Source organism: Dermochelys coriacea, chromosome 1 (assembly GCF_009764565.3).
Source record: "Dermochelys coriacea isolate rDerCor1 chromosome 1, rDerCor1.pri.v4, whole genome shotgun sequence".
NCBI lineage: Eukaryota > Metazoa > Chordata > Testudines > Dermochelyidae > Dermochelys > Dermochelys coriacea.
This window is the reverse complement of record NC_050068.2, coordinates 137,002,498-137,030,475: the sequence shown is the minus strand read 5'-3', so window position 1 is coordinate 137,030,475 and position 27,978 is coordinate 137,002,498. Positions and strand designations below refer to the sequence as shown.

The window sequence follows — 27,978 nt, the reverse complement described above, 5'->3', positions numbered from 1 at the left end:
AACCCAACCCAACGGGCCTGGTTTGTCATGACAGAACTCCACAATGGAGACAATGAGAGACAGATGTTACGAGTGTGGCCAGGAGGGGCACTTCAGAAGTGATTGCCCCTTCATGGATTGTAATTATGGCCATAATTACAATTATGTGGCAGGCTCGCAGGTCCAGAAGAGAGGCCAGCCAAAGCTTCTGATCACTATACAGGTAAATGGCACCCTGGTAACATGTCTGGTCAACTCAGGGTGCAACCAGATAATTGTACAGGCCAAACTAGTGAATCACTCGGCTGGACAGAAGCTCCGACATATCTGCAGTGCATTCACGGGGATGTACAGCCATATTCCACCCCCAGGATAAAGCTAGAGGTTGGTCATCATGAGGAAACATGCCAAGTCAGCCTGGCAGAGATGCTAGCATACCCCTTGGTCCTGGGACATGATGGCATGGTTTGGGGAGGCCATGGAGAAGTGGGGAATCTGACTGCCAGTGGAAACAAACCCAAGACCATAGCTGAGGGCACTCCTAGGTCAAAGGAGAATGAAAAGCCAGAAGGAGAGCCCCCTGACCCGTTGGAAGGCCCTGAACCACACTCCGTAGAGAGAGATGCACTGGAGGAAGTGGGACATGATTGTCTGATGGTCGATGGAGATTTCATGACGGAGCAGAGGGAAGACCCAACACTGAGTTGTGCATGGGAACAAATGACCAACACCAAGGAGGAAGGGGGCAACGATCAACGGATACCTCAAGGGCCCCACTTCAAAGTCCACAATGACCGCTTATACCAGATGACCAAGGATCTGCAAACCCAAGAGGTACTGCAACAGCTACTGGTATCCCGGAAGTTCCAACGGGATCTGATGCATCTATCTCACTCAGTGCCATGGGCTGGACACCTGGCGCAGGAGAAGACTTTACAGAGGGTGACCCTTAAAGTTTTCTGGCCCGGCATTCACAAGGAAGTGAGTTATTTTTGTGCCTCCTGTTTAGAATGCCAATGCACTGGCCCTAAATGAATAAATAAAGGCATCACTGATCCCCCTCCCAGTGGTGGGAGTGCCTTTTGAAAGGAACAGTATGGACCTGATGGGAATCCTTAGAGAAATGAGGGTCAGGGTTCCACCACATATTGGTAGTGGTAGACTACGCGACCCAATACCCTGAAGCCATCCTGTTGCATTCAATAACTGTGACTGCCATAGCGACAGAACTCCTGAAAATATTCACCTGTGTCAGGATGCCAAAGAAGATACTAATGGATTGGGGGGGCCAACTTTTCATCTTGAATCATGGTGGAGTTGTGCAGGCTGTTGAACATTCGTGCCCTAGAGAAATCTGTCTACCACCCATAAACTGATGGTTAAGTGAACAGGTTTAATGGGAACTTGATAAAAGCCCAGGAGACCCAGTAGCAAAGATACAACCAGGGGACCTAGCTATGGATCTTTGACCTCCATGACCATGTACTATTGTTGCTCCCCTTGTCCGAGTTCAAGATGTTGGCCAATTGGCAGGGGTGATCCAAAAGGTCAGGCCAGTAGACTATGACGTTTGGTTACCCAGGTGGTGACGAAGCATCTAAGTGTACCTTGTCAACCTCTTAAAGGCCTGGAAGGCTCAGAAGGACTTGTTGATTGCTCTCTACCCTGCTGAACTAGAATTGGGGCCAGTAGCGTTGAACCCCTCCCACTCAACAACTGTATCCATTGGACAGGAGCTCAGTGGACAGCAACAGCAGCAACTGAGCTCCTGTCCGATAGATACAGCAGTACTATCATCTCACCCTGGACAGACAAATATGACTAACTTCATATAGCCACCAGCCCAGGGCAGAAGGTGCAAGACCATCACCGGCCACTGCCCAGGATGATGTGGGGAGCCATCCAGGAAGAGATTGAGGCAATGCTGACCCTGGGGGTCATGAAAGAATCACACAGTGAGTGGAGGAGCCTCATTGTCCTCCTTCCAAAACCTGACAGATCCATGAGCTTCTGCATAGAGTTCCAGAAAGTCAATGTGATCTTCTGATTCAACGCCTACTCTATACCCCAGATAGATGAGCTGTTTGAGAAGTTAGGGAATGTTGAGTTTATATCTACTCTGGATCTGACAAAAGGGTATTGGCAAATTCCCCTGATCCCAGCCTCCTTGGAGAAGACAGCCTTCACCATGCTGCCTTTTCCTAGTTTACAACTATGCCTTTCAGATTATATGGGACCATGGCTACCTTCCATTGGCTTATGGATCAGTTGTTCCAACCACATGACCAATACACAGTATCTTATATTGATGACATAGTGATATACAGAGCCAGCTGGGAAGACCATCAAAGACACCTCACCATGGTGTTGCAAGCCCTTGGGGGAATCAGGCTAACTGTGAAACCATCCAAATGCTACCTAGGATAGAGGGAGATAACGTACCTGGGATACAAGATGGGACTGGGTCGGTTGCATCCACTCATGAATAAGGTTCAAGCACTGAGGGACTGCCTGACAAACTCAACCAAGAAGCAGGTGAGGTAGTTTCTTGGGCTAGCCGGTTACTATAGGTGCTTTGTGCCTGATTTTGCAATCCTAGCAGTTCCCTTTTTGGACATGATAGAAAAACTCCAAGCCTAGGAGGGAACCATGGTCTAGGGACTGCAAAAATGCTTTCCAGACCTGGAAGGATTGATTAAGTCGAGAACCAGTCCTTTTCTGCCCAGACTTTTTGAAGTGCTTTATATTTCAGACCAACACCTCAGAGATAGGCCTTGGAGTGATGCTTTCTCAGGAGCAGAAAGGAGAAGAACACCCGATACTCTACCTAATCAGGAAGCTATTTCCCTGTGAAATGAGGTATTCAATGATAGAAAAAGAGGAGAAAGAAGAAGAGGGAGGGCTGCTATCTGGTCCTGATTTGCAGGGATTTGTATGTGATGGGTGTGTCAACCCTGCATTGGGAAAACGACGGTGACCCCTCTCAACACGCCAACCCTCCATGACACATAATCCAAATTTGGGCTACCTAGAAGACCACCTTTCATCGTTCACTGACAGTCCATTGATATGAACTCCAGGGGACTGGAGGCAGGGCTCCACCAGAGTGAGGCCTTCTGCTCTGCAATTCACTCCTCTGCTTAGTCCCCCATAACCCAAATTTATTGACCGTCGAAGCACAGTGCAAGGTCCATCTATTTACTCAAAAATCTGTTTGAGGGTGGGTAAGATAGGAGAGGAATTTCTCATAGGAAGGTTGCAGAGGTACTTGGTCATTCTGCCTTCTCTTGGGGTATTTTTGCTGCTATTTCCTGGGATTCAGAAAGAGGGATGTTTTTTGAGATTGCCTACTGAAAGTTTTAAAAGTCATTCTGCATTTGTTCAGCTGATCATTGTGTAACTACTATATTCACACAATAATCTGCTATTATCTCAGGCCATGAGCTCATTTACTGTTTGATGGTGACCTTCCAAAGTTCCATCTCTACTGATTTCTTATTTTGTATTTGGTGACAGTTTTTCTTCATCTGCTCCATATATATATCTTCCCTGTCATTTTGTACTCTCCACTTTAAATATAATACAGGAAGCCTCAAAGTCATGCCTTCCAGCACGATTGTCAAACTTGTGTTGCAAGATAAATCGTGTTTTGACATCTGTCTTTTGTTGCTCCCTTAGCTCAGCCCCAGTGCAAATGAGAATTTCGTCATTCCTGTTGTCACCAAGTCAGCACTTTCTCCACCCATGCTGGCAAGCCTTGTGCAGCCTGCATAATACACAGCTTCTCTGAAGGGTCCTGGTGATGTCTTTATATCTGTAGCTGATTTCTTTCTTTCACCTATTTGTCAGCAGTGCCCCCCCCCACTAAAATGTACCAGTGGTGCTTAGTACTTAATCAGGGGACTTGCTGAGCTGCGAATGGCACCTTACCTCAGTGTCCCTTCTAAAATGAAATACACGCATACACCAGCCCCTAACATTCATCAGCATTTGAGGCTTGATGGTGGCCGCTAATAACTGCTCCCATTGGAATACCCTGGTGTCATAAATATAAAGGGAAGTGTAACCACCTTTCTGTATACAGAACGGCCAGAGGCAAAACCCTTTCACCTGTAAAGGGTTAAGAAGTTAAGATAACCTCGCTGGCACCTGACCAAAATGACCAATGAGGAGACAAGATACTTTCAAAACTGGAGCGAGGGGGGGAACAAAGGGTCTGTCTGTCTGTGTGATACTTTTGCCGGGAACAGAACAGGAATGGAGTATTAGAACTTGTTACTAAGTAATCTAGCTAGAAATGTGTTAGATTTCCTTTTGTTTAAATGGCTGGTAAATAAGCTGTGCTGAATGGAATGTATATTCCTGTTTTTGTCTTTTTGTAACTTAAGGTTTTGCCTAGAGGGATTCTCTATGCTTTGAATCTGATTACCCTGTAAGGTATTTACCATCCTGATTTTACAGAGGTGATTCTTTTACTTTTTCTTGAATTAAAATTCTTCTTTTAAGATCCTGATTGCTTTTTCATTGTTATTAAGATCCAAGGGTTTGGGTCTGTGTTCACCTATGCAAATTGGTGAGGATTTTTATCAAGCCTTCCTCAGGAGAGGGGGTATAGGGCTTGGGGGGATATTTTGGGGGAAGACGTCTCCAAGTGGGCTCTTTCCCTGTTCTTGTTTAACACGCTTGGTGGTGGCAGCATAGGGTTCAAGGACAAGGAAAAGTTTGTATCTTGAGGAAGTTTTAACCTAAGCTAGTAAGAATAAGCTTAGGAGGTCTTTCATGCAGGTCCCCACATCTGTACCTTAGAGTTCAGAGTGGGGAAGGAACCTTGACACATGGCATTATGTTGCCCTAGGTGGAGCCCCAAGAAGTATTGGTCCTCACAAGGCCTCCTGGAGTCTTCCATTGCACAGAAAGAGCATCCTGTCGCAGCAGCATGCCGAAGCAGCATTCAGCATGCACCCTGTCCTTTAGATAGTTGCAGAGGGCGGATGTTCATGGGTCCAGTTCTCCTCTGCCTTCCTTTTCTGGGGTTGCTTGCTGTAGTACGTCTAGCTCAGGAATGGCTACACACATATACACAGGGGTGCTTGCTTGTGGCCTCTGCTTTGTGGGCTCCTCTAGTCCAAGGCTGGGTGTGCCAGGAAGGATGTCAGTGGCTGAGTGGGCAATCAGGTTATAAGAAAGCAGTACAATTCTGTTAACTCTGTTGTATCCCAGTACTCTATGCTGCACTCTGAGGGGTACTGCTACTCAGAAGAGCAGAGCAATTGCACTAGGCTAGCTCCTACATGAGGCTGCAAGGAGAATGAAGGGTCCTGGAGACATAATGTGGTTACTGACTGAGGTCCAAATTGTGTTTGAGGTTGTGACACTCTGTATCTCAGGGGAACACCCTGCACCCCCATGTTCATCTTTATAATATGATTGTGTGGTATTCAATGCAAAGTTGTTATGTCAGGTGTCTTTGGAAGGCTCATGATGCACTGAGCATAGTTGTTATAGTGATGTTATAGTAATGTTATAGGTTGTAGTTTCATGTATATAGTTATGAGGCTGAAATTGTGTCCTCATGGCTTAAACAAGCCCAGGCAAAACTCTCCAGGAACAGAAGGGCAGTTCACACCTCATCAGGGCATGTATGGGACAAACCCAGCCCAGCCTCACAGGAACAAAGGACACTTGCCTAGGCAGTAACAAAGGATCCGTTGAACTCTGGAGTGAGTCATCCTTCCCTTCCCTTGGTCAGTGAGGGACTACGATGAGGTATGTCCACCTGACCCTGAAGGGTGGGGGGCAAAGCCAAGAGAGAAGAAAGAACATGATAAAAGGGAGAGACGTTTCCATGCTCTTCCTCTCTCTCTTCCACCTCCATCTACAGACATCACCACCAAGCGACTGAAGCACTGATCAAAGGGGAAAGCCTGGCTGAAGGGCAACCAGCCAGCCTGTGATGAGAAGCATCTAAGTTTGTAAGGACACTGAAAGTGTTAAGATCAGCTTAGAATGTGTTTTGCTTTTATTTCATTTGACCAAATCCGACTTGTTATGCTTTGACTTATTATCACTTAAATCTATCTTTTGTAGTTAATAAATCTGTTTGTTTATTCTACCTGAAGCAGTGCATTTGGTTTGAAGCATGTCAGAAGCTCCCCTTGGGATAACAAACCTGGTGCATATAAATTTATTTGTTAAATTGACGAACTCATATAAGCTTGCAGCGTCCAGCGGGCATAACTGGACACTGCAAGACGGAGGATCCTAGGGTTGTGTCTGGGACTGAAGATGTTGGCTAGTGTCATTTGGTTGCACAATCCAAGCAGCTTACATGCTAGAGGCTGTGTGTGAACAGCCTGGGAGTGGGGGTTCTCACATCAGAGCAGGGTAAGGCTGGCTCCCAGAGTTGAGGATTGGAATGACCTAGCAGATCACCAGTCCAGATAACACCATGGGAACATCACAGAGGTGCTCTACCAGGAGCTCATCAGTGAACCAGACCCTGCAGTCCAGTCTTTCTTTGTGACCAATAGCAGATTACTGACCTTCTTCTAGGTCCCAAAATAAATAGGGGTGGGAGGTGTTTTCTCTTCTTTATGAATGGATCCTTTTGACTTTGCCATGCCAGCATTGTGAAAATTGCAGAAAGGAGAACATACAACTTATTTTCTATGTTAAATGGCCTAGATCCCTCTGCTCCATGCACTGAGGCATTGAAGACATTAAAACATATAAAAAAGGAGCCAAAAGGACCATGAACCCAGAGAAGGAGAAAGGGGAGCTGCTAAGATATGCTACTCTTTCCTTTCACTCACAGAAACACCAGTCAGTATGTCTCTATGGATAGGACTTGAACATATTCAGGGGCTTCTTGGGGGTAAGAAGTGGAGTTGGGGAGCAGACGCTCTGTATGCCGTATTCCCTTCAGATTTCAGCTAACATACATGTAAATTAATGCTGTTCTAGTCAGCATCAATTTCTGCTCCATAAAGAACAGGCACAAAGGAATGAGCTATGCTGCCTGAGAGAAATGGGGCCTAAGGAGCAATACAGAGCTTCAGGTGCCAGAGGGAAGAGCCTGCAAAATGGATAGACTCCACCTCACACCCTCTCCAGAAATCTGAAAACTTTTTCCCATTACATGCAGAATTCAACTCAGAGTTTCTCAAGTACTTCCCCCCTCGTGTTGTTTTCTCTTTGATTATAGTTAATATCCCTAGAGATTAAATTCTATGTGAAGCCTTGTGTAGTTTACTTTGCAAAACAATTTCAGTTGCACTGCTTGCAGCTCCCTCCTTTGGGGTATGGATGAATGTGCGAGACCATTACTGAGCCACCAGGAGGGCTGCTTCTCATAATCTAACCTGGAGGAGACTACAGGCTGGGGCTGGCAAGAACTCTGTGTCCAGTATATGCCATGCAGCACTGACCACCTGCCTGTGAAATAGAATGTTTTATTAGAACTTTTCTCTCCTATGGTCCAGCCCTCCTGGCTGCCCCTGCTCATAGGCGTGCTCAGAGGAGCCACTACTCCCAGATAACAAGCAGGAGTAAGTAATATCAAAACCTTAATAACTTTAATCCGGTGCCTTCAGAGAGCCAGATCTGCTGCAGCTAGCAGAAATCCTTCACAGTTCCACTGAAAGCAGTGGCATTATGCCAGTTTACACCAGCTGACCCATAATTTGCATTCACTGAATTGCACTGATCCAACTCTGCCCCCTGCCATTGCAGAAGCTGCACAAGCCAATTTGCTGCCCTCAGCAATGCTTCAGTGTGCTGCCCCCCACTCCACTCAAATATGGTCCAGCTATCTCCGCCAGGCCAAATGTGAGTGAGTCGCATTGCAACCTGCTGCACAGAGTCACAGCACCAACTTTGTCAGCTTTGGCTCAACTGCCTCTCCGGCATGGCTGATAAGTGGCTGGGCCAAGTCTGCTGCCCAGAAATCTGTCACCTGAGGCAGTTTTCAAGCTTACCTATAGCTAAAGCAGCCTTTGCTGCCATGGCCGCTTTCCCCAACACTCAGCAATGCTCATCTTGAATACAAGAAGAATGGTGTGTTGACACTGCTGTGAACTGGACCTATTTCTCTGCACTATTCAGAAACCACTTTGCACTGGTGCTCAGCAGCCACTCAGTGCTAGCCATTTTGTTCTCTGTGCTTCTTTCAGCTGCACACAGGAGCCCGCAGGGTCAAATATCTGATCTTTCCAATGTCAATTTCTTTTATACTCACCCTACTCTCTTTTGTTTACAGGGCATCCATAAAGTGCAGGAAAAAGTTAGCATAGGCAGACAATCAAAATAATATTTAAAAGTCTTACTGTTTTTCCAAAAGTATATAGGAGAGCTAAGTACTAGTTTAATATCCTTATGAGAAAGTACTGTACAATGATGACACAAAATATATCTATTTTCATGATAGTGTGTCACAAATAGATATAATGGCCAAACAGTAATATTTCCTAGTGATCATTATTGTAAATAGAATAGAAACAGAGCACATTCTCAATAAATTTGAAGATTGCAATCTTGTACTGTCGTAGGATGTGGTGCTACTGAATTGTGGAGAGACGGTGAGTTTGTTCTAGTGGTATTTATAGCAAAGAGTGTGTTAATAGAAGCACTGGAACATTCTAATGTTTTCAATTTGTTTTGATTGTTCCTTTCAGAATTCTGATCTCTCTTATGGATTTTCCAGTATTAGCTGCTGTTTTAGAGAAATCATTACTGCCTCTGGTTAAAAAAAACTGTTCACACCCCTTCTAAATTGGACGATCTTGTATCAATACAGTAAGATCTATTATGTTGAAGAAACTACTTAACTTTCCTACTAATTCAAAGTTACTGCTGCCCCTAGCTATCTCAATAACTAATTTTGTAATTATTTTGCCATGGCGACGCACACTAATGAAGTAGTTATGGAGAGATAATTAACACACCTCTGAAAACTCCAACCATCACTCAGCACTGGTTTGATGGAGCACAGCTTATTACTAGATTTTGCAAGAAACTCTGGGTCTAATCCAAAGGGCATTGAAACCAATGGAGATTTTTCCATTAGCTACAATGAGTTTTGGATCAGGCTTGTATAGTCTCATTCAATTCCCCTTGAAGCTGTTGAGAAGATTCCTATTGATTTCAGTGGGCACTGGATCCAGGCTTAAATGGAGAAAACCTCACTGGAAAATATGTCACCCATGTAAAAAGGGTCCTTTGTTATTATGGAGAATTTTGCCAGGATATAACTAAGTAAAATGTAGTAGCTTGTAGGCTCTTCCATGGGGTTCTGCAAAAAGTAAAACATTAAAAATACTGCAGTCATTCCAATGTACAGCAGAATGTAAACATTGCAACAAATTTTGCAGTTCCCTAATCAGAGGTTGCTAGAGACTTTGTTATAGGATACATTCTATCTCATCCAGCATGGATAAAAAACACAATACTATGTCATGTATGGTGAATTTTAAACCTTACTTCATGGATATTAGAACCATTTTCATTGATGTTTTGCAAAGACATTAATTCCATTGTCTGATTTCCCAAAGGGCAGGTGGGACTAGAAAAAAGTCCGTTTTGCTTTTGCTGGCCTTCCATCTGTGAGGATGGAACGTTGAATTGACCCTTCCATCATTTGTCATTAGTAATGACTGAAACCAAGATCTGATAAACGAAAGCAGAACACAAGTGATTAACTCCCATTTCTGCCCAAACCACAGAGTTCACTGATGATTAGTACACCTGCAGAGATGTCAGCACAGCAGATAATTAAGATAATGAACAGCAATCCTAAATGTTTTTCTTACAGTTATATCAGATAAGGATTCCAGCTCATTATCCTGGCTCAGGTCCTAGCTTCTGCTGCAGCATATTGCATCCCAGCCTCATCTCCTGCATCCACGTGGACACATTTTACTTATGAAGTATAGATTAAAATTTTATTTTAATGAAATCTTTATGTCTGGGGAACTAAAATCTCCCTCCAGAATAAAATGAGACCTATGTAGTTTTTGACCAATATAAAAGAGTAACAAGCCAAAAATATAATTTAGAGAAATGAATACATTTTGTCTCTGGAGAGATTCAAAATGACATGATGAAGAGTTCTGGAAAGACACAGAAGACAGATGAACAATAGGTGTGTCATTCAAATCTGAGTAATGAGCAACTCAGAGATACTTAATGAGTTTTATTTTTGCCGACATGTTGGAAGGCGGTACCTAGTGCTTGTGACGTGCACGAATGTATTTCTCATCTCAGGGTCTCATCTATCTCACAATAGATACATGGCAGCATGTCTTATCACAATTATCCATTTAATCTAGTGGAAATTGCAAGCACTGGAGTTTACACTAAGAACAGTTATGCAAAGGGCAATGAGAGCTCTGTTAATTAAGGTTGAAATAGATCTGAATTATCATAGGAATTTTAGCCCACACACGGTGCTGGCTCTAACAGAATTTTATCTATAAGTCTTCTTAGATGCATGCATTCATTAGTTAAGGGATCTTTCAAAAGTGCCCCTGACTGCTCCACTGTGGCGGCTAAGCAGCTCAGTGAAAAGCTGGCACCTTTGTGAAGGGGTTGGGTCCTTAGAGCCTTTTTTGGAATGTGCTGAGGCAGGCTAGGATTAGCCATTGCCTATTCATCATGGAGTGCTACGCTGCCAGCAGGACACAAGAAGTAGCAAGAAGTAGCATACAAGTGGGAAACTTGAGACTGCAAGGGGAGGTGTTAGACCAGGAAGACAGATAATCCCCAGAACAGCCAGGAGGAGGCGCCACCTGTGGTGAGTGAGTACCCCATGAGACTACTACTTTCCCTTCTTCACATCTTCACGTCACAGATCTTCACATCTTTATGTGTGGCACCTTCAAGAAATCAGCCAACCATTGACTGATGATAGACTGACAAGCAGCCTGGGATAGCTGATATTTTTATTTTAAGATAAACTTTCAAATGATTTGGAGTGATCAAACTGTACACATATGGAACTTCTTGACCTTATTGCGCTCATTTTCCCTTGCCTGTTTCCTGCCATTATTTATTATTCACTTGTTTCAAATTAGATTGGAAGCTCTACGTGGTAGGTACAATATCTACTTGTGTGTTTGGACAGTTCAGAGCACAATGGGGCCCTGCTCTACAAAGTAAGCATAAAATAATAAAATTAATAACAATTGGACCATTATAGGCTCCTGGTCCCAGCTCTTCAAAGATATTTAGGTGCCTAACTGCCACTGAACTCAAAGGCAGTTAGGCTCCTAAATGCCTTTGAGGATCGGGGCCCTAACCTGTTGCCAAGTGTGGGCCCAGCTCCAATTGACTCTACTGGGAAAAGAATCAGAGCCTATGTGAGCAATGCAATGGCATTGGTTAGTGCTTCAATTTATGTTTTTACTCAGATTTTTGCTTGTCCTATTTTACGTTGAACTGAAAAATAATTAAGTGCATTGTTCCTTTCCTACGTCTTTTAATCACTGGTCTGCTGCTGGTGCCCTGGACGTGACAAGAAGGTGATTGATGGGTTATTTTAAATGAGATTAGATTTAGTTATTGTTGAAGGTATTTTTTCATTGGCTCTTCTTAAGAGTGAATGTTCCTTACCTAAGACATTTGAAATGTAATCACTCATGTACTGGTACACTGCAACTAGCTGTAGTGGCAGTAATTTAGTCATTGCCATGTAAGACTACTTTGTTGGTTAAAGGAAAATAGTATTTATAAGTCAGTCTTTGCGTAATTTTATTATAAACCCTATTTGCAGAGACTAAAATAACATCTTTCTGGGCTGAAAAATTGAATGTAGAGAAAATTTCTAGTGATACCTGTTAAAAATTGATTTAATCATTTTGGCTAGAAACAACTAATTTCCTGTTTCTAAAAAAAATTATTATTTTAACCAAAATGTTACTGGATAATGGGGGTTAACTCATTTCTATGCATCTAATCTACTTTAGGTGTTTCTAGATTGCCTGTCACCACAATGTCTAAGTGCTAAATCCAATGGTTTTGTTTGGTGCAGGAAGATGTTAGTGGATTCCGCTTTTTGCTCCTCTCATGTTCTCGGAAGCTTTGTTTTCGTAAGTATCTTATTTTATTTTTGTGTGCAGTGGCTTCTTTCCAAAAGTTTTTACTTTCAATGGATAAAAGACCCAATTCCAGTTTTACTGGAGTTGCTCATTGGATTTCAATAGTTTTAGACACAGTCTCTGTTAATAAATTCATATTTTTTGGGAGAAAATAATCTGTCTAGGTAGAAGCCCAGTTCTGCAAGCTGTCAAGTGCTCTCCTCTCAGCTCACACAGAATTCAACAGGAGTTGAGGGCACACAGTACTTTGCAGGACCACACCTTATAATAAGGGGGATTTAGGAAAACATAAGGATCCGATCTAGATCATAGTCATGAAATAGAATTGATTAACTAGCCTGAAGCATCGTAGTATAACTCCTAGGAAAAAATTAATGCAGCCATTATTTAAATAGCCATGAATCAATGCCCTGTTAGTACTAATTAATGGAGAGCTTAATGCAGATCATGTTGAAAAATAAATATCACTAGATCTAGACTCTATTTAATATTTGTTTTAAGCTTTTGGCAGAAATCTAATCTGAGGACTGCTAGATTGACATTTTAAATATCAAATCCAAATCCCATCAACTAAAATCATAATATATCCCAAATTTTGTTGCAGAAAATACCTACATTTAACAAATTATTTTAGCTTTGAATCCAGGCCTTGTTACCTGGAAAGAGTTCACAACACCTATCATACAGAAATAAATGCATGTGTACTACTAACTAATGTTAACTGAACTCCAACATATTCACCAGTAGATCAGCTGCACATCAGGGTTCAGTAATGCTTAGTGAATAAGTTATTAAGTGTTCTGCTTTTAGGGTCAATCCCTAGCTTTTGTGCATTTCTAGTGTCACAAAGTAGTTTAACCTGACCTCAGGCAATTCTTATTGTATTTATTATCTCTATAGATACATTAATTCCAGAACAGTTTACCTATGTTATGGATCAAAGACTTTTCATAAGATTGTTCAAAAGTCAATTTAATTTTATCTGCTGTAATCTATCAGGACATTTCTAATGGACCAATCATCACAGTATCTAGGGGTCAGCTTTCAATGACTTCAATAGATGTTAGGTACCTAGATGCTTTTAAAAATCCCACTAGGCACCTATCTGCACCTTTAGGCATCTAAATACCTGTTTAAAAATCTAGCCGTAGGTGACTGTTCATTTAATTCCAAGTAGATAGTTGTTCACAAGATTACCAAAACACTACCATAATGACACAACTTTTGCTTGTCTCAGTAGAAAGGAACAGGATGGAATAAGCTTAGAATCTGATCTTCCTCTACAGTTCCAAAGATCGACCTTCTTCAAGTGCTGTGCTATGAGGAAGCTTGCAACACCTCTGTGCAGAAAGTAAGTGTTTCATGGAGTAAAAGGGGCTTTCTGTTTTGTGCAATCCACTGAATTAAATTTGCGTTTAAAAAGATCCTGGAATCTGTGACTATCAAGTTTCATATTCCCTCACATCACACACATTGAAATATCTTAGTTTGGGTGCATATGCTGACTGAAAACTCCACTTCAAATATAGTATTCTTCTTATATATTATAGCACTTATTAATTTGAAAGCACCCTGATTAGTATCAAAATGCAATATAAAAGAGTAGCAATACAGCGCACACAACAGTAATGCTCACTGTTCAAAGGTAAAAAATTAGGTAAACTAGCTAGTGTGAATACTGTATTGAAGAGAATGCCTTCAAAAAACAAACCTGGTATCTGGATGCTGTATATGATACAAATGGAATTACTAGGTTAGAAGTGGAACAAAGAGTATGAGCTGGAATATAAACATGAATCAAACCATGCCAAAGAGAAGGGACTGAAATCTGCAGGACTTGAACAAACTGTATTGTTACTCTGATACTCTACTGCCATGCAGCCTCCTTCACTCTTTATTTCTGAGTCCAGTTGACAGTGTTGTTTTGTATCAAGTGTGGGAAATGTTTAGTGAAGGACATTATTGCATTCTTGATCATCAGGGGTCAACAGGGACTCTGTTAAACACAATCTGCCATTGATTCTACAAAAGCCGAAATTGCTATGCAATGGATGGTCAGTCAAAGCAGAATAAAAGTTAAACAAAGGCTGATCAATTTCTTTCAGTAGACCTGATCCAAAGCCCACTGAAGTCAATAGAAAGACTCCCATTGGTGTAGCTACTGACAATTTCCCTAATGTAGAATGGTGCCTTGTCCATTAATCAAGCAGACTAACTCAGTTAAACTCTGCTACCTGTAACTGATTATCATGGAAATTCAATTGTTCTAATGAATGCCATTCTTCTGACTAGATGCCAACCACAGCTGTCAGAGATTTGGTAGCCAACTGGACCCCACCTAAGGAGTACTTTAATGCTTAGTTTTAATAATCCTTAAAATGGCATATTTTTACTACCAGCAAAGTAAAACATTAAGGACCAGATCCTCAGCTGCTATAAATCAGCATCATAGATAAAATGGACACATGGACCAAATTCACCCCAATGTAAGAACTCCCTGTGACAAAGGAAAGCTTAAGGATTTTATGTGATCCAACCTTTAACTTCCACATTTGATCAATATTGGAAAAGTCACTGAAATGCTTGACAGCTGATGTAAATTGAACACAATACACACTTAGCAAACAGGAGATTTGTTCTAAACCGAGAAGATACATTTTTATTTCATCTGTCATGCTTTATTAGCTACAGGGATGCTGTTCAATCAAAACTTAATGTAATTCAATATTTATCTTTTGATAGTGCATTTGATTTGAGTCCACATTTATGTATAGGCTGTTCATAAGCATTTAAAAAGCACATTTAAAACTAGAAAATATTTCAGAAACATACAAATGAAACTAAGGACACATATTTTAGCATTTGTTTTTCCTAAAAATTGGCTTCTGAGTCTTATTTCAAAGGAGCTGAAACATTACAATCAATGCAAGTTTTCTTTTTATATGAAAAATAATTGGTAAACAGATTTCACATCTAAACTACACAGCACTCTGGAAAAGAGAAAGCGATGCATGTTTCAAATAAAATAAATGTCATTATCTCTGTACGCAATAACTAAAATACGGTAATCCTAGCCAGATGGTTTAATAATGCATATATTACTTTATAAGGCAATAAATATTCAAAGTAGATATTAAAATCATACACACCTGGAGATAGGTACGGGTTTTTTTCAGCACTTGTACATCTAAACTCAGAAAATGACACCAAGGATGGTTGTGTCGAAGAATGGTAGACAAGCCCTCAGTCTGCCTCTTGGTGCACAGACTTCTCACATTAACTTTCCAGTAAAAAGCAACAACAAGAGAAAACAGGTCCCTGTAACTGAATGCTTATGTCCTGTGATGATCGGGTTATCAATAGCATTTTCATCTGCCTCCAGGGTGAAAAGTGCTCACAAATATACAAGATTCATTCAAATCAATATACTGTGTGGGCCCTAGAGTCTGACTTGTCTTGCAAACAAACAGCAACACTTCTCAGCAAAAGGATATTCATCATTAATTAGCCTGAAGTATAATTAATTCATTTATACTAAAATGGATTTAATCCTTAATTCCATAGGAATTCTATCATCGTGGCTCCACTTATTGTAAATATTCAAGCAAACTAATCACATGCATTATATAAAGTAGCTATTTCCAGAAACAAGCAATTATATACTTTAAAAAATGAGAGATTTTGAATGTGATTTTATAGAGACTTGTAAAAAAGTCTCTTTGATAACTGTGGCACAACACAGACTTGTAATTCCCAGTGAACTAATTATTATTAAATGTAACATAGAAAGATTAACATTGATCTATCAAATTGTTCTACAAATGTGGTATATGTTTTGATTCAATACAGTATCATTTCTTAGGTCCTGATCCTGCAAACACCTGTGCATGTGCCTTAAGTTAAATGTATGTAAATCTTTGTAGAACTGAGGGCTTAAACTATACCCAATATCTATAACTCAGATTCCACACCTAGTTCTAGTAATTTAAAGGCCACGTGTTTTCTGTTAGTATGATTGGCACTGATTAATGTAACTGGGGCTGGGTCAGTTTTATAAATCCCAGCTCAGTTACACTGACATAACAGAAAGCAAAATCTGGTCTACAGTTTATAGCCCTAAACTAGCCTTAATTACGTTTGTGTGAATAGTACTGGTGTAACTAAAATCAGAAACTGACTCATGAACTATACAAACTAAAATACAAATACTTGGCAAACCACATCCTCACAGTAATGGCAAATTGTGTGTTTTTCTGATCCTAAATACAGATTTAAGTGACCCTCAAATCAACTACCTCTTTAACTGTAATCTCGTATGGTTCCTTGGCTAAGTAATACGTGTTTTATCATGAAAGATTATATACAGTGGTACCATTAGAAACTGGATGAAGTGTAGAGTTTATCACAAATACTGCCATAGAGGTGCGGTAAGCATTCCATTTTTAAACGATGTCCTCTGTATATTCCACTGCATCCCTGAACAGTTGCCTCTTTGCTCTTGACCAATACTATATATGGGTTAAACAATGTTTTAAAAAACTATATAGGCACATCTTATGTGACTCCACAGAATCTGTACTCTAAGCTGCACTGTGATAATGATGCATAACACTGGCAATAATAACCACACTTTCAACATTCAATGGATTGCTTATTGCTCAGTTAGGCAGCAATGAATTTCATGCCTTTAGAGGCCAAACCTGAGCTAGACTGAAAGACAGTTTTTTCTCATGGAATAAACACAGATTTTCTGCTTTAAAATTGGATTTTTTTGTCAGAGGGACAGAGGCACAAGCAATAATGGAAGTATCTTTTGCCAAATCATGCATGGAAAATGTCATCTTTCTATTCTATGGCCATAGCTTTAGTTCCATACTGATCAAATTAATTATGAAAATTGCCTATATGTTTATCAATATGCCATATTTCCCGTTTCCTTGCTAGGTTAAAAAACTTCCTTTAAATGAAAAATTAGAAGTCACTGCTCAGGGTAAAATGGCAGTCTTTTCTGCCCAAAATAAATATTTGGATTCAACAGTATCACACTTATATTCCACCATATGCTTGATTAGTAATTGTTGCCATGCAGCACAAACATTTGAGGGTCAATAATTACATATTTGACCTAATACAATATTTAGAAACACTGGGTTACAATTGTACTACTGGTGCAGAGCTGCATGGCAAATGAGAGAGCTGGATTTGTACCTTTCAATCACAGAGGTTTTCTTGTCTTTTTAGATTGTTTCTGATGTTTTTCTTATGAACAATTCTAAAAGAATAATTCTAAGACAATGCAATTTTAAGATGAAATCTTGGCCCTGGCCTCACTGAAGTCAAAGGCAAAACTCCTCTGCTGTGTAAAGCATGACAGTCTGATTAAGCAATATTTCGGCCTGATGTATACCTTGTGTAACCCCAGGTTGCTCTTTAGTGCTAATTGTTTGTAAAGTCCCATTTGTTTTTAAAAAAGCAAAACAAAAAACAAAAACCAAAATTTCCTGAAACTACATCTTGGGCCAAATCCATGGGCTTACTGAAATCAATGATAAAATTGCTATTGATTTCAATGAGATCAGGATTCAGACCTTTGCAGTTCTGTAACAAATTGCATCATGTTTTTGAAACTGGGGTAATGAGACAAGTAATAGAATACAAAAAATACAACCCCAAATATTTCATCATCCTTAAAAACAAACAAACAGACAAACAAACAAAGCCCTCTCAAAGTCCCTGTCCTTCCTTATGTCCCAGGTTGTGTTTTTCTGCTACTTTAGCACAGTAACGGGCCAAAAACAAATGCCAGCTTCACACAGGCAAGAAAGCTGCAGAGAAAATTTGTTCTTTGTCTGATAGAAAAAAAAAATTCTTTGCAAATTTCAAAGAAAACACATTTGAGAAATCTGTCTGGGCCAGCCCAGTTCAATTCTTTGCTATCTGAAAATTTTCGATCAAAGCTTTTTTCAATGGAAAACTGGGTTTTTGACTAAACGGAGACTATTTTGAGGCAAGTAAATGCTTTCTGAAATATTTTTGGCAGAAAACCAAAGCCTGATTTTTTTTCTGCCCAACCCCAAGACCTTTTCAGTTTTCATCCAAACTATTTTGGTTTTCAGTTGCTAAATACCAAACACTTTTTCAGGTTTTCAAATTTTTGATGAAAAGTTGAAATTTTCAGCAGAAACACACACACACACCCTTGACCAGCTTTAGACGTGAAGAACAAAATTGAGACATCAGGAGAATATAGTAACAGACTGTCATACATGAATTTGTAACTAGAAAGAACTCTCTTCTTTCACTATACTGTCCCATCTATCTTGTGCACCAAAATTAATGCATTTGCTTTTGAAGAACAAACTGTTACCTGCCGTTTGCATTTTGAGGAAAGCATTTTTAAATCAGAACAGCAAATCTCTCCACTGCCGCCCTCATCAATATCAGTACCTGTACTTGCAGTAGAAAGGTGAAAACTAACAATAGTCAGTTAGTACCAGAGTCTGATGGGTTATTCACATTCAGGGCTTGTCTACACTTACCGGGGGATCAATGCGCAACAATTGATGCATCGGCGGTTGATTTAGCAGGTCTAGTGAAGACTCGCTAAATCGAATGCAGATCACTCTCCCATCGACTTCTGTACTCCACCTGAATGAGAGGTGCAAGGGAAGTCAACAGGAGAGCCTCTCCCATCAACATCACGTAGGGTGGACCCCACGGTACGTAGATCTAAGCAGGTCGACTTCAGCTACATTATTCACATAGCTGAAGTTGCATAATTTAGATCAATCTCCCCCCTGTAATGTAGACAAGGCCTAAGTAGTACCCTGATCTACAAGTAGGTCCATCTGATGTCAGTGGGACTACTTATGCTGTAAAGTACTACTCAAAATCGGTTAAGCTCTAAACAGTTTCCTCATTGTGTTTACTAATTCACATTAGTTGAATTTACTTAATTACTAGAGCAGTGGTGGACAACCTGTGGCCTGTGGGCCGCACTCAGCCCATCAGGGTAATCTGCTGGCGAGCCGCAAGACAGTGTTTACATTGACTGTCCATAGGCACGGCCGCCTGCAGCTCCCAGTGGCCAGGAACGGCAAACTGGGGCCACTGGGAGCTGCGAGTGGTCATGCCTGTGGATGGTCAATGTAAACACTGTCTCACGGCTCGCCAGCAGATTACCCTGATAGGCTGAGTGCGGCCCACAGGCCACAGGTTGTCCACCCCTGTGCTACATCATGGAAAATATTCATTGCAAAATCCAAAACCACATATATTCCTCTCATTTGGTATTTCCTGGACTGCTTGAAATGCAACCCAGAGTCTCTCAAAGGTTCCCAGACCATGGGCCCAATCTCCTGAGCAGGGCCCTACCAAATTCACAGTTCATTTTGATCAATTTCACAGTCATAGGATTTTAAAAAACATAAATGTAATGATTTCAGCTATTTAAATCTGAAATTTCACAGTGTTGTAATTGTAGGAGTCCTGACCCAGAAAGGAGTTGGGAGGGTGAGAGGGTCGTAAGGTTATTGGGGGCGGCTGCGGTACTGCTACCCTTCTGTGCTGCTGCTAGCAGCGGTGCTGCCTTCAGAACTGGACAGCTGGAGAGCGTCGCCTGCTGACCGGGAGCCCAGCTCTGAATGCAGAGCCACTGTCATCAGCAGCACAGAAGTAAGGATGACATGGAATGGTATTGCCACCCTTTCTTCTGCACTGCTGCTGGTGGGATGCTGCCTTCAGAGTTGGGTGCCCGGCCAGTAGCCACTGCTCTCTGGCCACCTAGCTCTGAAGACAGCATAGAAATAAGGGTGGCAATACCGCGACCCCGTTAAAATAACCTTGTGACCCCTCTACAACGTCCTTTTGGGTCAGGTCCCCCAAATTGAAAAATACTGGTCTCCCCCCTGAAATCTGTATAGTATAGGGTTTCACAGGAGGAGATCAGATTTCATGGTCCGTGACGCATTTTTCATGGCCATGAATTTGGTAGGGCCCTAGTCATGAGATCCCAGGACAATCTATGGTTTCACATCTAAACCAGACAAAAGTAGTTTCTACAGCTGTGAATGCTGAGTTAATATAACCCCCTAACTAAAATTTAGAGGACATGCACTCCCGTAGACTGAAACAGAAGGAAACCAACCCTTGTGAACTGCTGAACATCCAATATCTGCCCCTGAAGGCAGGCAGACACCTCCTACCGAACTCAATGGGCATGGGGAGGTTTTGCTCTGATTATACCCCAACCATTACATTATGTTTTTGCATTTTCCTAACAAATTTACCACAACGTTTTGCTGGTTTCATTCTCTCTTTGTCTTTGATTCTTCCCTCTCCCCCAACAAGATGCACCATTAACTCAGCATTCACTGCTCCAAGGGTCAAATTCTGCTCTCACTTGCATCAGTTTGCTTTAAGTGGCTTGTAACTGTACAGCCTGATCTGCATCCCACCTGTTTCAATAAGAATTGGATTTTGCCTTATGTTAATGCAGGATTTGCAATCTGCAGTGTCCGTGGCACATTATCTTCCTATTCTGAGAATAATGGATGCCATGGTGTCCCAACCACTCGGCAGTGGAAAATACTGAAGGCCTGATTCTCCACCAGTTTTATGATTTCAGTGGAAATACAGGTATAAATCTACTGTAATGGGTTTGAGACCAGGCCCTGAGTTTGTAATGACATTCACTGTACATCCCCATATTAGAATACATCCCCATGAAGAACTTCTGTGCTTCATTTGGCATTTGTTGTTCATCCTTAATCAAACACAACTCAAATTCTGTATTACATGTTTAATAATGTAACCCCCATTATTTTGCCCCCGAAGAGAAGAGCAGAATTGTCAGTAACTCTCAAAGTGCTGTGCTTTTCCCTCTGCAATATGGCAAAATGTGCACACTCAAACTGTAAACATCTTCTAACTCACATTTATTCAAATGGTACATTGATAGTGTACAAGATACTACTCATTTCAGATGGGGCCAGCACACCCCAGTAAACACTGTGAAAATCTTTTTACACTATGAATACTGTATTCAAACATTTATAAATATTTGACAGCTTTAGGAAATGATCTACACTTCACTTTTTTTAAAAGGGTCTCTCTCTGATTTAGATGAATTTACTTCAGCCAATAAACAAGACAGAGAAAAAAAACTCCATGAAGCTCTTTCCGCAAACAAAGGGACAAATCTTGAGTCCCTTACAGTTTTTTTATATGACCATGGTTGGAGTCTGCCTGAATCAGAACTGAGGCAAAACTATGGATCTCAAGATTTGACTCCAAGCCAATGAAGGGCTGATCTTATAGGGGCTGAGTGCACTCAACTCTTGTTAAATCGGTGGGCACTGAAGGTGTTCAGCACATCACACGAGATGTTCACTATGACGGTGTCAGGCCCTAAAGTACCTGGAAGTTCTTGTATGCAGTTGATTTCTCTATGCATGTATGCTACGCACTATCCCCGCAAAACAGAGCAGCCAGCCATGCTAACTACCCTGCACAACAGTTTCCAAAGCTGTCCCCTGCTATGTACCCTATACACAGCCTTCATTACAGATGTGGTTGCCGTTGATGAGGCTGAACATGGCCACTGAATGGTTGGTGCTCTTGAGGGAGGTCATTCGAGTGGTGCTTCTGCCCATGCTTTGGGACCTGATGAGGAGATGGGTTCTGCAGCACAACAGCTGGTTGTTGAACTGTTTCCTAAAACTTTTGCTGAGCAAGTAGAGCGCGAAAGGGTTTACGCAAGAGTTAGCAAAGGCCAGGATTCGAGCACCGATGCTGGTGATGAAGTGCAACACTGAGGTGTCTACCTCTGAATAATGGTAGGACCGGTATAAATAGATAATGTGATTAGGAAGCCAGCAAAAAGCAAAGAGGCACACAAACACCAACACTGTCTTGGCCAGACGCTTACGCGAATCGATCTGAAAAGAACAAAGAGAAAAGTAGATTAGCAAATCTTCTTCACTTTGGCAAAAGATGGTGAAATTGGAAGCTAATTACTTTTCCTGTCACCAGGGAGTGGATGGGGGGGGAATGAGATAGTTACTGCAGGGGAGTCTGGACTGAACAGGACTTTAGCACTGAGCGAGTCAGCTGCCCAAAAAGTAAGAAACCAAACAACTAAAACATCTCTTCTATCCTAAAGATAAAACTCAGGTGAACCTAATGCTCAGTGACAGAGTATCACTAACCCCAGCATGGTCTATAGAAATCCAAAAATCAGCAACATATTAGCCATGATAGGGGCTACCTAGCATACTTCACAGAGTACAAATATGTTACTACTTGGGGCCATGTGGTAAACATACACGTATATAATGCCAGCAGACCCTGCTCGTCATGTAGGTGGGATCATTGTTTCTCCTTCATGGAGTCTTCTTCCCCAGCTCCTGTAGCCTTCCTTTCTCCTCCTCCAAGCTTCTTGTATATTTCCTTATTGAAACCACTCCTAGTCTCCTGGGTTTCTTTGTTCTATGTTTAGTAACTTTTCTCCAGAAAAACCCTCCCCTCAGAGAAGAAGGGTAAAAATGGCTTTCCCTAAGTTGCAGTTACTCTTTAGGATAACTTTTGTATGATCAAACAACCATCATTAACGTTAAGTATTCCCCATTGTCCTTCATCTAGTGAGTACCAGCTGCATGTCCTGTCAGCAATGATGGATCCACATACATATAGGCTTTCTGTGACACAGAAATTTCATGATACAATTTAATAATATCATCCACCATTCATAAGTTGCACAGACAGAACCCCCAACTTGTCACAGGGCCATCTCAGAAATGGCTGTGCCAATCTTCCAGTTCAAACCATGATGGGAGAAGGCCGACGCTCAATGAAAGGGCAAACTCCCTGAGGCCTGGCCTACACTAGGAAAAGCTGTAATTTTACCACATGATAGCTAACGTGTTACACAAACAGGACAAGCTACAGTCTTACATTGATTTAGAGGTGAAGGGGAAATCCTGAGGGGGGCCTAGGGTTCACCTCAAGCAGCTAAATCTAAGTAAAGCTACAACCTGCCCAGTCTGCACTAGGGTGATACAATGTGTTCTCTCTCTCTCATTGTAAAAACATATTTATCTCCCTAGAGAGGACAAGACCTTAGAGGGCACCCACCATCCAAAAGAGGAAGATACAGCTGCTCCACCCAGGGAACCTCTAGACAGTATTGCATCATGGGAGATGCAATGCCTCCTGGACCTTGCTGGCACAGACAGTGCACTACCACTTGCCTTAAGAGGCTGCTGTATGCATGCCGCTTTGTGGTCATGTCCTACCTCCTCCCCACCCTTCCTAGAGTGGCTTTTGCCGCTAGCTCCACTTGCTCTGCATGTAAGTCTTGAAATTGTGAACACCACTTGGGGCCTCCCTGCTCTTCCGTATCCGGGCAGCAGCTGGGCACATTCAGGCCCTTGCAGAGTAATGGGCTCGGTTCTGGTTGCTTCAGTTGAGAAGGGTGAGAGATGAAACTATGGGTATGACTACATAGCAAAAGCTGTCCACAGGCTCGCTTACCCATGCCTGACTTCAGTTGGCGTAGGTAACAATAGCAAGGAAGACAGCACAGCATGGGCTAGCAAGCTGGTTACATACCCAGAGTCTCACTACCTGCTCTCAAATTCTTGCTGCGGTGTCTTCACTGCTTTTGTTACCTCCTAGCTTGGATAGATCAGGGGTTCTCAATCTTTCAATCAATCACTTAAAAACTACTTGCTCACAAAATAAGACATAAAAATACAAACGTATCACAGTACAATATTACTGAAAACTGTTTACTTTTTCATTTTACCATATAATTCTAAAATAAAGCAACTAGAATATAGATATTGTACTTACTTTCAGTGTATAGTATAGCAAGTCAACGTCTGTATGAAACTTTAGTTTGTACTGACTTCATCAGTGCTTTTTATGTAGCCTGTTGTAAAACTAGGCAAATATCTAGATGAGTTGATGTACCCCCTGGGAAGACTTGTGTGTACCCCAAAGGGCAGGGGTGGGCAAACTTTTTGTCCCGAAGGCCACATCTCAGTGGGGAAATTGTATGCAGGCCATGAATGTAGGACTGGGGCAGGGGGTTAGGGTACAGGAGGGAGTGCAGGCTGTGTGTGTGGGGGGGGTGCGGTGTGCAGGAAGGGGCTCAGGGCAGGGGGTTGGGATGTAGGAAGGGTGTGGGGTGTGGCAGGGGGCTCAGGGCAGGGGGTTGGGGTGTGGGGTGGAGAGTACAGGGTGCAGGAAGGGTTCGGGGTGTGGCTCCGGCCCGGCACCGCTTACCTCGAGCAGCTCCGGGTGGCAGCGGAGTGCAGCGGCCATAAGGCAGGCTCCCTGCCTGCCCTAGCCTTGTGCTACTCCCGGAAGTAACCAGCATGTCGCACGCTGCTCTCACCGGTGGGTACCACCCCTGAACCTCCCATTGGCAGCAGCTCCCCGTTCCCAGCTAATGGGAGCTGTGGAGGGCGGTGCCTACAGGCGAGGGCAGCGCACGGAGCTCTCTGCCCACCCTCCCCCCCCACCAGGGACGTGGTGCTGGCCGCTTCCGGGAGGTGGCACGGGGCCAGGGCAGGCGGGGGCCTGGCTGCTGGAAATGTGATGGGCCGGATTGAAAGCCCTGACAGGCCGGATGCAGCCCATGGGCCATAGTTTGCCCTCCCCTGCCCAAGGGTATATGTATCCCTGGTAGAGAAACACCGGTATACACTAGCCTGTGCACAGCTTTTGCTGAGTAGTCATATTCAGAATCCCAGCTCTCATCCTCTGTAAAATTTAAGGAGAGTTAAATGGGTCTCATTTGAGGTATAGATGTTTATAAAGTGTATCAAAGTCGGATCAGCCACTCCTTTACACACTTGTGCTCCTTTTCACACCCCTAATGTATAGCACTGAACAATCATTAGGTACTGCTTGGCACTGCTTGAGGCAAGATTTGAGGCTTTTTGTGCTCTGACCCAATGTGGCAAATGCTATATTCTCATTACTCACATGAAAGATTTGAGTCAGATAGTCATATCCCAAAGCATTATAAGTAAATTGAGAATAAGATGGTCACAAAAAGCAGATCTTTTCCCATGATAGAAGCAAACACGAAGCAGGCAACAGAACACTGCCATAGAACGTCATGACTTTATTTTGTGTTCCTTTAATTGCATAAGCTGAAAATTAGCTATTGAATTCAGAAAAGATTGACATGTACCAGATGACAGTCAAATGTCCCCAAAGATCTAACTGTAAATTAAACCCTGTGGGATAAGTCTCTCATGAGTGAACTGTACATATTTATTTTTAATGTATCCTTAATTTGATACTGAAGCTATTGTGGCCCACATCTGCACTATGAAGAAAGGAAACAATGCAATAAAGAAATCAATATCATTTATCTAAGACAGAGACCTATCACTACTGAAAGCATTGCAGGAGTGAAATCATTGACTGACTTTGCTGGAGCAGACTCACTTTTTGCTATCTTTATAATTCTGTATACAAACCTTTGGGGAAAGGACAGACGAGAAGTGACTCTTTATACTTCTCGTGCATGTTAGTGGGTAATCAAAGCAGTCACCAAACAGGCAGAAAGGTGGGAGTGGTGGGAGAAAGACTTATAAACATTCAAAAGTAATGTAAGATATGTCCTTTGTGAAATCCCCCCCATTTACTATGCTGAAAGCACATCTTTTCACCCACATGGTGCTACCTGTGGTGGGAAAATTTCAACCAGTGATGGGAAAATTTCTAAAGGTTCAAAAAATTCAGTTCAGATCTGTTACTGACAGAGGGTAAAGTCATTGTTTGTACAACTGACCCCACTCAGGCTAACAGCAGTCTTGGAGCCTAAAACATAAAAGCATGAGCCTCTATTGATTGAGCTAAAGTAGCAAGAAACTTGCTACATGAGAAAGTTGCACCAGCTCAATTTAAGATGAGGATTTAAACTGATTTATTGAAACTGGAGCAAAACCCTGTACTAACACTTATTTCAGTTTAAGCATGGCTTACACTAGTTTACTTGAAATCAAGTGGGAATTAAGCCAGATTGAAATAATCCACATGTAAACTGAAATAGGAAAGTCCACACAGGGGGCTGTACTAATTTAAAAGTTTAAAAGCAATTCACGTTAAAGAAGTGTAACTTTCTCATTTAGACAAGATCTAAGGGTAGCAGCACACTGGAGCTGGAGGGGTCATTTCCAGCTCAAGGAGACATACCTGTGCTAGCTCTGATCAATCTAGTGTGCTAAAAATAGGAGTGGAGCCACACTGGTGCAAGCAACTTGTCCCCCAAGTACATACCAAGGGTTTCAGACAGGATTGTACTTGGAGCAGCTAGCGCAGCTCACTGTTTGTGCCCCCATGGACACTGTTATTTTTAGTACTCTATCTTGATCAAAGCTATGAAGGGTATGTCTACCTGAGCTGGAAATAACGCCATCTCCAGTATAAATATACCTTAAGTGCCCTTAGCTGGAAGCAGTAGTAGATTCACAAATCTCCAGCCACTAAATGAGAACAGGTTTCAAAGTGGTAGCTGTGTTAGTCTGTATCAGCAAAAACAATGAGGAGTCCTTGTGGCACCTTAGAGACTAACAAATTTATTTGGGCATAAGCTTTTGTGGGCTAAAACCCACTTCATCAGATGCATGGAGTGAAAAATACAGTAAGCAGTATAAATATTACAGCACATGAAAAGATGGGAGTTGCTTTACCAAGTGGGAGGTCAGTGCTAATGAGGCCAATTCAATTAAAGTGGAAGTGGCCTATTCTCAACAGTTGACAAGAAGGGGTGAATATCAAGAGAGAGAAAAGTACTTTTGTAGTGCTAACGAGGCCAATGCAATCAAGGTGGATGTCGTCCACAAGGGTAATATACTTTCAAATAAAATAAATTCATACCTGTTTCCTAACATGTATGTTTCCTTCCACAGGTATATTGTAAGCACTCCGGATCAAATTTTTAGCAATGAAATAGTAATACACTGAAATGACCAATAGAGGAATGATGTAAAAGATCAGAAATGATGCCATTGAATGAACTTTTGGATGTAGTCCATCAGAATGTGGGTAAGGAGCACAGCTGATGAATGTTTTGTTAGTGTCTCTGTCATAGAAAGGATGCAAGTCAGAAAACACTGCTTCAGGAATGGCCAGCAGCATGGATAAAATCCAGATCATAGCAGCTTTCACACAAATCTTCATTAGCGCGTGGGAGGCTTGGATATCCATCGGTCTCACTATCGCTTTATACCTAAGAGCAAAGAGAAAAAACTGTTACTAACTATGATATTGAAAATAGTCACACTGGGTCAAATGTATGTTTGTTCAACCTTTCACTGAGTCCCCTTTTCATTTTGGAAAATCCCAACAACAGTTTTCAACTGGTGCTGGTTGAAATTTTTAACATTTCTGAAATTTTGCAATCAGCTCAACTTGTCACCAGTTAATTCAATTTCAGATGTATTGATTTTGAACATGTACAGATATATTCTGAAATCCACGTATGTGTACAAGTGGCATTAAGAGGAAGTAAAACAAATGAGTGTACTTTTAAAGCACAAACACCGTACTACTACTACAAATAGAATAGTACTTCATTCAGTATTGTTCAAGGAAACTAGACTAGATATTGCTTAAAGAGTTTGTAAAAGCTGCTGTGACTTCTTTTGGAGTTGAGGGTACACAGCACTTCTGAAACTCAGACCTTGTGTTTTCAAAATTGTAACAGATATTCTACCCATTTAAATTACTTATGTGTGGTCTAGGACACAGTTTCCATTTGTCCATAATTAATTGTATCCAAATTAACTAGCATGTGATGATTTATAGAAGACAAGTTATGAAGAAAGAAATTACATGCTACATTATGTAAATATGCATAACAGATTTTGTAAAAAGAAAAGGAGTA

The 27,978-nt window shown here is 41.7% G+C and overlaps 1 protein-coding gene across 1 annotated transcript in view; it reads right to left on the bottom strand.

Annotated features, from left to right (window-relative positions):
* Positions 1 to 19,872: 19,872 nt before the first annotated feature.
* GRPR (gastrin releasing peptide receptor) overlaps positions 19,873 to 27,978 on the bottom strand; it is a 37,904-nt gene continuing 29,798 nt past the window's right edge. The window contains exons 2-3 of the mRNA XM_038375894.2: positions 26,970 to 27,321; positions 19,873 to 22,009 (exon numbers count right to left, since the gene is read on the bottom strand). Of these exons, the coding sequence (XP_038231822.1) occupies positions 21,617 to 22,009; positions 26,970 to 27,321 (745 nt within the window). The 3' untranslated portion in view covers positions 19,873 to 21,616. The remainder of the gene's footprint in view (positions 22,010 to 26,969; positions 27,322 to 27,978) is intronic.